This window comes from Grus americana, chromosome 5 (genome assembly GCF_028858705.1).
Source record: "Grus americana isolate bGruAme1 chromosome 5, bGruAme1.mat, whole genome shotgun sequence".
Taxonomy (NCBI): domain Eukaryota; kingdom Metazoa; phylum Chordata; class Aves; order Gruiformes; family Gruidae; genus Grus; species Grus americana.
Genome location: NC_072856.1, coordinates 14,090,704 through 14,103,863, shown reverse-complemented (window position 1 = coordinate 14,103,863; position 13,160 = coordinate 14,090,704). Strand labels below are relative to the sequence as shown.

Here is a 13,160-nt window from a genome sequence, read left to right as displayed (position 1 = left end):
AATCAGAAAGCTTAAAAATAACAAAACAAGTTAGATAAATCAGTCTGGATTTTTTTTTTTTCCCTAGACAACACTGTAGCCCTCTCCAGGGAAAAGAGAAAATTCTCCAGTGGTAAGAGAAATGTGTCATCGACCCTACAGTAATCAAAAGGTGACAGAATACTAGTTTGACTTTAATGGCTGTGACTTCAGCAGCTGGATACTTGTTTAAAAAATTAAAACATATCAATACAGTATTAACTGATTCTCTTTTCTCTTAATGCCTAAGTCATGCAATCCTATAGAGGAGTTCTCAGTAATTTTTAAACTCACTTTTCAGTTACAACTATATAAAAATATTTTACATTGTCCAAAATAAAAGCTCCAGTAAGCAATTAATTTTTGTTAAGCACTTGTAGTTTATTTTGAGAGCAAAAAGCCCCATTTAGAAATGTAATCACAGCTGTAAGACATAGTAATATTTTTCTAATATAATTCATAATAGTGCTTCTCATTTAGCTTTATGTAATTTCAGAGACTTCCTGTACCCATTTTTTCCAAAACAAATATAAGAGGATCTCCAGTCTGTTCCATCTGATTAACAGGGGCTGTTGTTTTACTCCTACCAAACTGCCTTCATTCGTTTTGGTTTTTTTTTTTTTTTTTTTTTTTTTTTTACCCTGAACTGCTTAAGCTTATAACCTTTGTTAGCCTGGACACTGTATGAAAACTTAACTGCAGTTTTGGGAAGCACACCACTTCATCAAACGCATGCTTGTACTAAAAGGGCAATGACTGAAATAATAGAGATTTAAAACCTTCTTCTAGCAGTTCCAGAACAGGCAGGGTGGGACTCTGTAGCCTCCTGAAGCAAGAGGTCCCATTCGTACCCTCGCTCTCTACACAAGGTTGGTGCGACATACGTACGCTCTACAGACACCCCTTTCTCAACAGCAATGGGTTTTGCCTCAGGGTGGGAAAAATAATCCAGAGGAAAACAGTCCAAACCTCATATTCATGGTTCTGCAGTACCTTTCGAGTGGCTGTGCACATCTGTGTGCAAGCTCACAATTCGATGAACAGATTCTCACAGCTGGTTTACAGGTAGTTTTTGAGAAGTTGGTGGGGTTTTGTTGTGGTTGGGTTTTTTTTGTTTGGTTGGGTTTTTTTAGATCGATTTTTAAAAAGTAACTGTGATTAAATTTATCCATACATACATACAATGTAACAACTGTGTTTGTTCCCATTCTGTCTTCATGTCCTGTGAATATGAAGAGCAGCGAGTTTTCTCAAAGTACAAAGAAAAGGCAATTAATAGCACATGAACCCTATTTTACATCAGTGCTTTTAGCTTCAGTGGCTTTAAAAATGCTACAGCTTTTTCAAAACCAGTAGAATGGCTAACGTTGAGTTTTCGTAAGAAAAATAATTGAGAATTCCACAGTGCAAGTGTTCCTCAAGTAATGAAATTTCTGTATTGCACACGGGAATCTTAAGATTCTGACTAAGAGAACTACCGAACGCGGGCTGAAGGAAGCCCTTCAGGACCTTTAGCACAGAGAAGCTCCCAGGAGTTTTGTAAACTGAGAAGTGACGGCGCCAGAAAACGGGCCATGAATAGCGGAGCGTCCGCAGCGCCTCAGGGTGCCAGGGGAAACCCGGCCCGGCGGCTCCGAGGCCCGGGAAGGCCGGCGCAGCAGGGAGGGCGCGGCGCGCGGCGCGCTGCGGTGACGACCGGGCGTTACGCCAACGGCCCCTGAGGCACCGCGCATGCGCCGCCGGGGCGGGGCCCGCGCTGCATCGCTCGCTCCAGGGGCGGGGCGAGCCGCTGTGCGCTGCATCGATGACTCGAGGTGCGACTAGCGCTGCCTGGCCGCTTCCAGTCCAGAGCGATCGCTGCCGGAGGGGTCTCCCGTTGCTGCCCCGGAGCCCGCGCCGCTGTCGGGGGAAGGAGGATGGTGAGGGGCGGCCGGGGCAGGGCTGGGGCAGGGCACCCCCGCGCCCCCTGCCTGGGCTGCGGAGCGAGCGGGGAGGGGAAGGGGTGGGCGAGAAGGAGGTGAGCGGGGCCGTGAGTAAGCAGTTCTCGGGCCATGCAGGGCCGAGCTCGCTGCGGGCCGGGGCCTGGGCCTGGGCCTCGCTGCCGGCGCCCGGAGCTTCCCGGGGCAGGGGGCGGCCGCGCTCCCCTTGGCGGGGCAGGCGGGGCCCGGGGAGGGAGGGGGGCGCAGCGGCGGCGAGGGGGCGCGACCCCTTCGGCCCGGCCCGGCCCGGCCCGGCGGGACGCTGCAGAGAGGTGGGTCATGGCTGCTCGGCTGCCCCCGAAGCGGGCTGAGCCGGCGGAGCAGCATCCTTAGCCCCGGCGGGGCTCGGCGGGGCGTCCCGCGGCCGGAGCAGCATCCGTAGCCCCGGCGGGGCTCGGCACCCCACTGCACTTGATGCTCCCCCCCCCCCGAGGCGGGGGGCTGGCTGCTCTGTGCTTCGGGCTTGTGCTGCCCACTGATGTGTGTGTGCTCTTACCCGGCGTGAAAAGAAGCGTGACCGGAGAGCAGCCCCGTGTTTCAGGCCTGGGAACAAATCCTCGGCGGTAATGAAAACGACCAGAGCTTCACTCGGGCAATTCTCTTTCAGTCAGCTTATGAGTTACACTAATGGCTTTTATTGCGTTCGTTCTAGTTTCGCAACCAGTATGACAATGATGTCACCGTTTGGAGCCCACAGGTAAAATCTTTATAAGCTTGCTATCTGGCTTTTTACTTGGTTTTTTTTTGGTTTTCCTTCAGTCTGACAGCAGCGGTATCACAATAGCGTAGGTTGTATTCAGGTGCCTAAAGCTTACTGCAGTCTGCTGCCTTCTTGTTTTGTAGGCTGGAGGTTTCTAGAAAGCCCTTTAGCACATCTCCAAGCTTCTGATCTGTGAACCTGAATGATGCTTAGGTGGGCCCTGCTACCTCAAAGTACTTAAGGCAGTTGCTTTCTGAATGTACCTGTGAGGTGCAAAATAGGTGCTGTCATTGTTGGAGATTGGACTAGATGATCTTTAAAGGGCTTTTCCAACCCAAACCATTCTATGATTGATTTACAGACCTGTAGTAAAAAGTTGGTGAGGTATGAAGAAGCATGAAACTGAGCTTAAATCGCCCCAATATTAGGCTACTGCTAGGTCATTCTCTTTTTTTATTCACTAGCTAATATTGGAAAGGAGCTATTTAGTTTGCAATTGGGAAGATTTTTTTTTTTTTTAAGAGCTTTACTGCATTCAAATTGTTCAGAACAAAATCAATTTGTTATAAGTTAGTATTTAGTGCTTAAGTGAAAATATGCTGACTTCTTCAAGTATGGCATAACAGCACCTGTTTCTCTTTCTGTGCACAGTTTTTGCTGCCTTGTAAGCCCCTATTTGAATGACTGTGCCCATATGTTAATCTGAAGCGTGGAATCTGAGATACTGATTTTTGTAGTATGAATTCACAGATCCTGATTCTCTGAATTGAAATGGTCACAGACATCCCTGTTGAATAAATTCCAGGTATAAAGCTTATAGTTATAACATTGAGAGCTAGAATATATAAGTGGTTAAATGCCAAATAATTTTGTAATGTAGTTTACGTTGTGCTTCCATTATGAAGTCTGTGCAACTGTGTGTCCCTAGCTTCCCGTGTTGTGGAATGTTTGGAAGGCTTCATGCTATCGCTGTACTTAAGATTATATTGAGATTTGCACTTGAATTTGAAATTTTATTACCTCTGAATCAGTTTCACATTGTGTATTGTTATTAAAAACATACATTGTGTGTTCTAAAACTTACTCAGGTTGTGTTGCCTTCAAAATAAATATTCTAGAATTTTAAAAGCAAGTGTCAGTTCAGGTGGTTAATGTTGCCTCTTCTCTCAGTATGGACATTTTAAGGAAGCATACTTATGGAAAATCAGAGTCTTGAAAATTGACTTGTTTCTAGATTTAGGAAAACAAAACATTTATTTTAAACGCAAATAGCAAATTGTATTAGTTTAAAGTTGATATATCATTAGTTTGTGGGTTTATATTCCTACTGAAAATCTTCATCATGTCGTACCGTTGTCTAAAAGATACGTTTTCAACATAGGTTATAACAGCATGTTTTGTGCTTTTCATCCTATGTGAAGACAACTTGAGTATTTGAATGTTCTTTAGTCAATACCATGATAGCTGTAGATGGCTTTGAACTGTTTTCATACTACTTAATGATTGTGTTTTCTGGCAGATTCCATATCAGGAACTTTGATTTTCAAGTTTGTAATCTATCTGTTACTTCAAAAAATACTTTTAAAACTGTAACATTCTTTTGAGACTTGGTAGCTATCGTGAAGTCATTAACACCTCTAATTTTATTTTTTGCATAAGTTGCCTTGGAAAATACGAATAGTGATGGTGTCTTTTTTTTTTTTAATAAAAGACCTTTAAAATTGCTACTGTTCTGCAGTTACTGCTCCATATGTTCCTGTATGTGAGACAGTAGTATGGTACCATAATAATTCTTGGCATTGTTAATACAGGAGGAAAGAATAATTATATTTTATTGGGGGATGTTTTCAAATATCATTGTAAAGAAAAGGAAATACACGATTAAAGGCTAAAAGGAGTATCACACTTGTACAGCCTTGTAAGTCGTTCATATTGATAAATACGTGATGGACAGGTCACTGACTCCATACTGCTCTTGGGCAGGAAATATCCTGTGTTATTGAAAATCCATTTGTAACTTAGTGGATGAAATGGAACATTAGGGTATTTTAAGCATCTAGTGCACTAGATAAATCAAATCAAAAACCTCTTATCAAAAAAAACCAACCCAAACCCAACAACCTAATAGAAGGTGATTTCCTGTAGATTATCCCCAGTACACTTCACTATAACAGCTACTACATTCCATGCCCTCACAACCGGGAGGATGTGCCTGTGTGCTGCAGTTAGTAATTCCAGTACTTGCACGGTAGCAGTGAACATGCTGTTTGACATAGGGTGGCCAACTAGAGTACAGAAAATTAGCTACTTTGCCCTCGGTAGTTGCATTAAAATGATGTCTTATTTTCCTGCAAAGCTCCTGGCTGCCTTTGCAGAACTTGTGGGGACTTAATTGTCTTTGAGACCTCTACTCCTCTTTCAGACTTTACTGCAGTTGACTAATAACTTGTTCAGAAGTTATTAGGGAATGGATGGTGAGACACAACAATTGCATAAGACTCATTTCTTCAGGAAACTCGACGAAAAGTTAAGCATCCAACTTCAGCTGGAAGTTCTGTCTTTGAATCACATTGGGTCAAATACTGATTCCTCTGAAGACAGTGACAAAAATCTTGTGATTCTTATAATGTCAAGATTACTCACCTTTTCTTTTTAGTTTTCCTGTTTCTTTGTGTGCAGTAGTGAGTGGCTCAGAGATGGCCAGATTTTTGTGGGTTAATGGCGAGGTGTTTGCAGAAGATAATTGAGGAAGTGTATTGGTTGTAGGTTTAAACTGTCATGCAGTAAGTGTATGTGTTGGGGTGGGGGAATGAAAGGTCTCAAAATCAAAAACCATTGAAAATTGGTAGAGGATTAACTTTAGAGTGATTACCTTTGGTTTTATTCTGTAGGGCCGAATTCATCAAATCGAATATGCCATGGAAGCTGTGAAACAAGGCTCAGCTACTGTGGGGCTGAAGTCGAAAACGCATGCTGTTCTGGTTGCTCTCAAGGTAACTCCAAAACTGTGTTCCCAGGACAATAATGTTAGTAGAAAAGGTTGTTTGGCAAATTAGTTTTGTACAGTCTGAACTTTTATGTGTAATGTAAATGCAATCCCAGTTTCCTTTTGCTTGAGTACCAGTATAGAACCACAAATATTTTCAGTACCTTTACAAAGCAGATTTTCACAAAATCTGTTGAAGAAAATCAGTGAAATACTTTTTTTCACTTTAACAGATGTGTTCTTCTCTTTCTTTTCTTTTTTTTATTAGTTCTTAAGTAGTAAAACTATTTATTTCTTTTCCCAAAGCTTGAGTGTCTCTTCTTTCTTCCGTTCTGACAGTCTCCTGCTGAAGTGGAATTAGTTTTTTCTTGTCTTCTGTTGCAAGTTTATAAATTTTTCTTTTTATTATTGTTTCACGATCATATTCAGTTCTTGCTATAAATGTTAGCAGATTTCTCCACAGTGCTTGGCAAACTGTTCAGTCTGCCACACAGTGTTCTCCTTTTATGTTTAGAGAGCACAGTCTGAGCTGGCAGCTCATCAGAAAAAAATCCTGTACGTTGACAACCATATTGGTATCTCAATTGCTGGACTTACTGCTGATGCAAGACTCTTGTGGTGAGTATCTTAGTTGTTGACACACACAGTTCTGCAACAATGAGTGAAAGTTCATTTGTAGACTATTGCGAATGAAATTTTACGGTCAGCTAAGGATTAGTCTTGAGTTACTGCTCTGTTGTACTATGCCAAAGACCTCAGCATGAAATTCTGGCCGATTTTTAACTAGTTGGCAGAAATCTCATTTGTTTGGCCCAAAATTTTGCTCTTTGGTTTTGTTACTACTAAGACAGTCCTGTCTGATTTCCTCAGTGTGATGGGGTTTCCAAGCAGTCTGAGAAAGCACATCACTTACTTCCCTCTAGCAGCTGCTTCTGTGTACACACATTTAAGAAAGTTATTAAAAACATGCCCTGCTGTATGTGTCGACTTCAGAGGGGTTTGCTTTCTACCTGCTGGCCACATATTTCTTCAGATGAGGTAAATGTACGTGGAAGGAGGAGTGTTTCTCAATTTGATAGGAAAGGACAAGGCCTAGGAAGAATTTCTAAAATAAGGTTTAATTACCGTAATGTTACAAAGAAATGTTACCATTTAACTGTGGCTTTTTTACAGATGATTTGTCTGTTGCCTGTGTGAACTTACACCTTCTTTGCGTTTGTATGGCTGAAATATTATAATACTCTTTCAAACTTGCGGTCAACTTTCTAAATAACAATTATAGGTCATGATGAAATGAAATTACGTAATACCTTTGACCCTTTTTCTCAACGAGCAGAGCTGAAACAAACATATGCTTACCTTAGCAGACAAGCTTTGAGACAAAAACTCATTGTGACTTTCATCTATGCATTGGTTTGATATATTTTTTTCTTTTTTTTTTTTCTTTTTTCCTCCTAGCAATTTCATGCGTCAGGAGTGTCTGGATTCTAGGTTTGTGTTTGATAGACCTCTTCCAGTTTCTCGTCTAGTGTCACTAATTGGAAGCAGTATCCTTTTTTTTTTTTTTTTACACTTGTAACACTTCTGTAGCTTTTTACCTGTTCATACTTGTTCATAAAATGATTTTCATATATCACAGCTTAAAAGTCTTACTAAATTGAAAAAGTTAATTCAAAGTTATTTTTAGTTTACATTGCTTATCTTTCAGAGAATAACCCATAATATGCACTGAAACAGTAGAGAAGCAATAAAGTGCTGCGCAACATTTAACATAGCACGGTTTTTCTGTTGCACAGCCCCATGCTTTTGGAGGCGGGGGAGGAAAGATGGCTGCACTGTTTAAAATAGGATCGTTTACTGGATTGCAGCTGCTGGCTCAGATTTTTTTTTACTGTGGCAAGTTCTGTCTCTGCATGGGACACATTGGACACCTTGTATTCTGTTATCAGGTGCCTAGAAAAAGTTCAGAGAGATAAGAAATGAAATAAGGCTGTGCAGCATTGGGTGAACTGTTTGTATTACCTGGCTGAATGCACCACTCAACTATTTCGGGAAAGCTCATTGCTAAATTTACTTTTGGTGAAAAAGTTGATACTCCAAATAAGTCATGAGATCTATTTCTTTTGAATGTAGTCTTCACTGCTGCAAAAAGGTTTGCAAAGACTATGTAACGATTTTGGTGCATCTTTGCTTGGCTTAGGAAAATGTTTTGGATAATTAGTGTGTTCTTTTGAGATTGTTTCCTTAGCTTACTTAAGAAACCCAGATACCAACGCAGCGTTATGGCAGAAGACCGTATGGCGTAGGACTGCTCATTGCAGGTTATGATGTAAGTCAGCTGCACTAGTTACTATTGATCTAAAAGAAAATATGCTTAATGCAATTTTGTACAAGTGGATGTTAAGAGAAGATAGAAGGAAAAGGCAGACTCATCAAAATTCTCTGAATAAGGAAATAATTTTCTGTATCTTACCCTAAAACATACCTTTAAAAATATTAATAGCTCATCCTACCTACGCTTATGAGGCGTACATTTGCAAAAATGAAAAGCTAACTACTTTAAGGTGCAAAATGAGATACTGCAAAAATTAGATTTGTGTTTTAAGGGATCAAAATGTTGATCCTATGATGACAGTAATTATTTTACTATTGATTATGGAGCTTTACAAACTATTATTTTAAATAACTTTTATAAAAAATGGATGTGGAAATCATCACCAGCCTCTCTTACTTGTTTAGCAACAGTGGTTTGCTTACAGCAGCATGCATACAATCTCTGCCCTGAAGATTTTGACATGAGGAAGGTTGAAGGAAACTGTCATCTTTCCTGAAATCTTGTATGGCATGGTTAAGTCTACAGCAGGTTTTTACTTCTGTGCAGACAAGGCAGAATGCATGTAAAATATCTACTGCAAGCCATGAAGTAGGAAGCGTACATAAGCACAGTACAGTTTATGGAACAGAGAAGGAAACGTTTTTGGTGCAAGCTAACCTGCCCACATAAAAGCTGCATTTTAACGAATAAAGTGTAAAGAAAGATTTAATTTGTTTGATGGATTATTGGGGTTTTTTTACAGTAGCTTTGAAGGAATTGTATAAGCACAGTGATATGATAAGCAATATAAAATATGTATATATGTGCATACATATATGTGATGCAATGTACCATGAAGCAAAGCTGTTTTAGAAAATACCATATGTTCCAGCAGCAGCCTTGGTATGAATTCATCCATTTGGTTTATGTTCTGTGGGGTTTTCTTCCTCTCTTTGTAGGATATGGGTCCTCACATCTTCCAGACTTGTCCCTCTGCAAACTATTTTGACTGCAAAGCAATGTCCATTGGTGCTCGTTCACAGTCAGCGCGAACTTATTTGGAGAGACACATGACTGAATTTATTGAGTGTGAGTAATGAAACCCTGTCTATCTAATGGTATTCATCCATCATGCAGTTTATTTTCTGCTACTGCTTCGTTCTTTTGCATTTAGTAATATAGGAAGATAAATTTTTGGAGCCAGGTTTGGCCTAAGTGTAAATCTTCATGAAGACAAAATTGTAGAGAAAATGTTACAAATCTTCGTGTCTAACATCAAGGATACTTACTACATCTAATGAAAAGAGAAGCTGTGCTCAGTAAAGCAGAGAAAAAAAGTGAAAGGCCTCTGCCCTGTTTAACCCAGGGAAAGTAGAATTCTTTCCATATCAGAGCAGGGATATTAGGTGAATTTAAAATGATGAATTTATTTTTAGATGAAATGGTGATGAGGAGGCTACTGAATAGCTTCTTGGGGTGGAGGAGCTTGATTATCACTGCACTGGAGGCAAGGCAGGTGCCAAAACTAGATGCATTCAACCTCAAATGTAGGGAAGGGCTGTGTTCTCAAGATACATGTTTATAACCAGCTCTGTGATCATTATGTGGTGGGTTGACCCTGACTGGAGGCCAGGTGCCCACCAAAGCCACTCTATTACTCCCCTCTTCAGCTGGACAGGGAAGAGAAAATATAACAAAAGGCTCGTGGGTCAAGATAAGGACAGGGAGAGATCATTCACTAATTACTGTCATGGGCAAAACAGACTCAACTTAGAAAAAAATTAATTTATTATCAAGCAAAACAGAGTTGAGTAAGGAGAAATAAAACCAAATCCTAAAACACCTCTGCCCACCCCTCCCTTCTCTCCCAGGCTTAACTTCACTCCCGGCTTCTCTACCTCCTCCCCCACAGTGGCACAGGGGGACAGGGAACGGGGGTTGTGGTCAGTTCATCACACGTTGTCTCTGCTGCTCCTTCCTCCTCAGGGCATGGAGGACTCACGCTCTTCCCCTGCTCCAGCATGGGGTCCCTCCCACAGGAGGCAGTCCTCCACAAACTTCTCCAACATGAGTCCTTCCCACAGGCTACAGTTCTTCATGAACTGCTCCAACGTGGGTCTCTCCCACGGGGTGCAGAACTTCAGGAGCAAACTGCTCCGGCGTGGGTCCCCCACAGGGTCACAAGTCCTGCTGGCAAACCTGGTCTGGTGTGGGCTCCTCTCTCCGTGGGACCACAGGTCCTGCCAGGAGCTTGCTCCAGCACGGGCTTCCCACGGGGTTACAGCCTCCTTCAGATGTCTCCACCTGCTCTGGTGTGGGGTCCTCCATGGGCTGAAAGTGAGATCTCTGCTCTCCATCAACCTCCATGGGCTGCAGGGGGACAGCCTGCCTTACCATGGTCTTCACCATAGGCTGCAGGAGAATTTCTGCTCTGGCGCCTGGAGCACCTCCTCCCCCTCCTGCACAGACCTTGGTGTCTGCAAAGTTTCTCACATCTTCTCACTCTTCTCTCTGACACTAGGTTGTTTTTTTCCTTCTTAACTGTGTTATCAGAGAGGCACTACCACTGTTGCTGATGGTTTTGGCCTTGGCCAGCGGTGGGTCCATCTTGGAGCCAGCTGGCATTGGCTCTCTGGGACAAAGGGGAAGCTCCTAGCAGCTTCTCACAGAAGCCACCCCTGTAGCCCCCCCCAGCTACCAAAACCTTGCCACGCAAACCCAAAAACACAGTACCAGAAAGGAGAGGAGCTCTGGAAGTCAAGTTAGCCAAGCTGATTTTCTAGTTGTCAACTAGGAATGGGAAGAAGGGGAAATGAGTGTCTAGAGGTAATAACATATCATCTGTAAATGTCTTCCTGATTTCATTTTAAGGTAATCTAAATGAGCTAGTTAAACATGGACTGCGTGCCCTGAGAGAAACTCTTCCTGCTGAACAGGATCTGACCACCAAGGTAAATACTAGGTTTTCTTAACATGCAATTTTACTGCCACTGTTACTAGAAAGTACTGTGACAAAATTTGTGTAAAGTATGGCTGGCACTGAAATTTGGAAGCTGAATACTGGTAGATACCATCACCTCCATTTCATGTCACCAATTTATCTATAGTTTCCTTAGTTATCTCAGATTCAATTTTCTTAACAAAAATTATACTTTCTCTAAATAAGACATTGTTTCCCTGGTTGTTTCATTCTATTTTAAACTTTAATCGGTGTTTAAGATACATTACATGCAACTAGAATCACAGCTTTGCATTGTAAGCACAGTCAGCAGTTCACCTGGGAGGTGAGGGAAGGTAATGCACAAACTGTTGATGGATCCAGCATCATAAAGGTGCAGAAACTTCTGACAGTGAATTGAGGAACTATTGAACAAGAAAATTCTAAAGATATCCATTAGTTGGTGTTCCACTTGTGGCTGATCTGCCCTTTTCCATGGGTTTATTTTTATTTTTTTATTCTTAGCCCACCTTGTTTTTTAGAACTCTTAAAATAATGACAATGCAAAATAAGATTAAAATAAGTGGTTTGGAAAAATTGGATATTTGTTGTTAAAAAGAAAACAAAAAATTGAAAGAAATTGGAGCCCTTGAATAGTGGTTTTACTTAGAAGATTTTGAAACATGATAGCTTTTCCAGGGAGTGAATCTCCCTCCCTTCCCTTTCCTTTCCTTTCCTCGTGCAATCTACCAAAGAGGGAGTCTCAAAATTCTTTTTTTTTTTCCTTAAGTAGACACAAACAGCACAATGAGTCTCTTTATCGCAAGAGGAAACTTTCATCTGTTTCAAAAGCGTGAAGCCACAGGGTTATTTGTGGAAAACTGCTTCTGACTCTTTTCAAAACTTTGCTTAATAGAATGTTTCCATTGGAATTGTTGGCAAAGACATGGAGTTTACTATCTATGACGATGATGACGTAGCGCCATTCCTAGAAGGTCTTGAGGAGAGACCACAGAGAAAGGTTTGTGGTTTAGATATAAATAAATAGGCTTTGTCAAAAGTCAGCATTTTGTCATATGTGACCTATTGCATTTATGTTTACAGCATTTAACTCTCACTATTCTAGTAGAGTTTTAAGGAATGTCATTTTAAAATTTGAAGTTATTGCATGAAAACCATATAATCTTAGCTGGAGACTGAGATGCTTATTAAATCAATTTATGCTGAACTGGTGACTAGGCCTTTCCAATGTCATCTTCTTTCCCCATCTGTGATCAAGTAGTGGTTTTCACTGTTTCGCAACAGAAGTGGCCTCAGAGGTTTCCCATGCTTGTTGCAAGATAGATCCTTAGTCTTCTCGTTACCAACTTTGTCCTGCTCCAGGCTTAATTTGGATAATGCCACTTTGTAAGCTATTTGCTGACGTGAGCAGTATTTACCACTCGTGATGCTCAATCCAGGATGAAGCTGATTTGTTGTTTTCTGCCCTCCTATAATACGTATTTTTCTTCTCTTTAAGCCTGCTCCGCCTGCTGATGAACCTGCAGAAAAGGCAGAGGAGCCAATGGAGCACTAGTTGGTGGATGAGGTCCTCTGTGTTAATGTATGTCTAATTATACAGGAACGTTTATCCATTTGCCGGTAACTTTATCCTCACCTTCTATGCGTTTTCTGCCGACACATTCTGAGGATTACTCCTTAAAAAAAAAAAAAAAAAAAGAAACCAACCCACCTATCCTTAAAAGGTAGACAGGACATCACAATTGGTTGTATTTTCTTTGACAGGAAAGGTGTAATCATTTTCTAAATAGTACATGATACTGTTTTTTAATGAAAAGCATACTGTCTTTAACTTGTAAGGACAAGTAGAAATAAATAACTTTCTTGGAATCTGCTGTGGGTTTGTTTTTTTTTTTTTAAATGTGACCAACGATTCAAATACTTCTGTAAAATCAAGGTGCCATCGTGGGTTTGACCATTTGTCAGAGCAAGCATTTACTTATCAATGTGGTGCTCCTGGAAACTGTTGAACTGAGAGGACTTGAAAACACATACAAAACTACAAAATAGTTGTGGAACAAATAGGATGCAGCACATTTCCTCACGTTCTCTTGCCATTGTCTCAAACTCAGCTTGAAAAGACATTTCTGGTTTTGAGTGTTTACGGGAAAAGCCGTATGCTGAGTAAGCGTGAAGCTGCCAACCAGCTTGTGTTTGGGTTTTTT

At 41.2% G+C, this 13,160-nt stretch overlaps 1 protein-coding gene across 1 annotated transcript; it reads left to right on the top strand.

Annotated features, from left to right (window-relative positions):
- Positions 1 to 1,807: 1,807 nt before the first annotated feature.
- PSMA1 (proteasome 20S subunit alpha 1) lies at positions 1,808 to 12,825 on the top strand. The gene is given in 11 exon segments (XM_054828019.1): positions 1,808 to 1,926; positions 1,928 to 1,937; positions 2,650 to 2,694; positions 5,589 to 5,690; positions 6,198 to 6,301; positions 7,142 to 7,230; positions 7,942 to 8,012; positions 8,957 to 9,086; positions 10,869 to 10,948; positions 11,852 to 11,956; positions 12,455 to 12,825. Coding segments are annotated over 11 exon segments (897 nt in total). The 5' UTR covers positions 1,808 to 1,822; the 3' UTR covers positions 12,512 to 12,825.
- Positions 12,826 to 13,160: the final 335 nt, after the last annotated feature.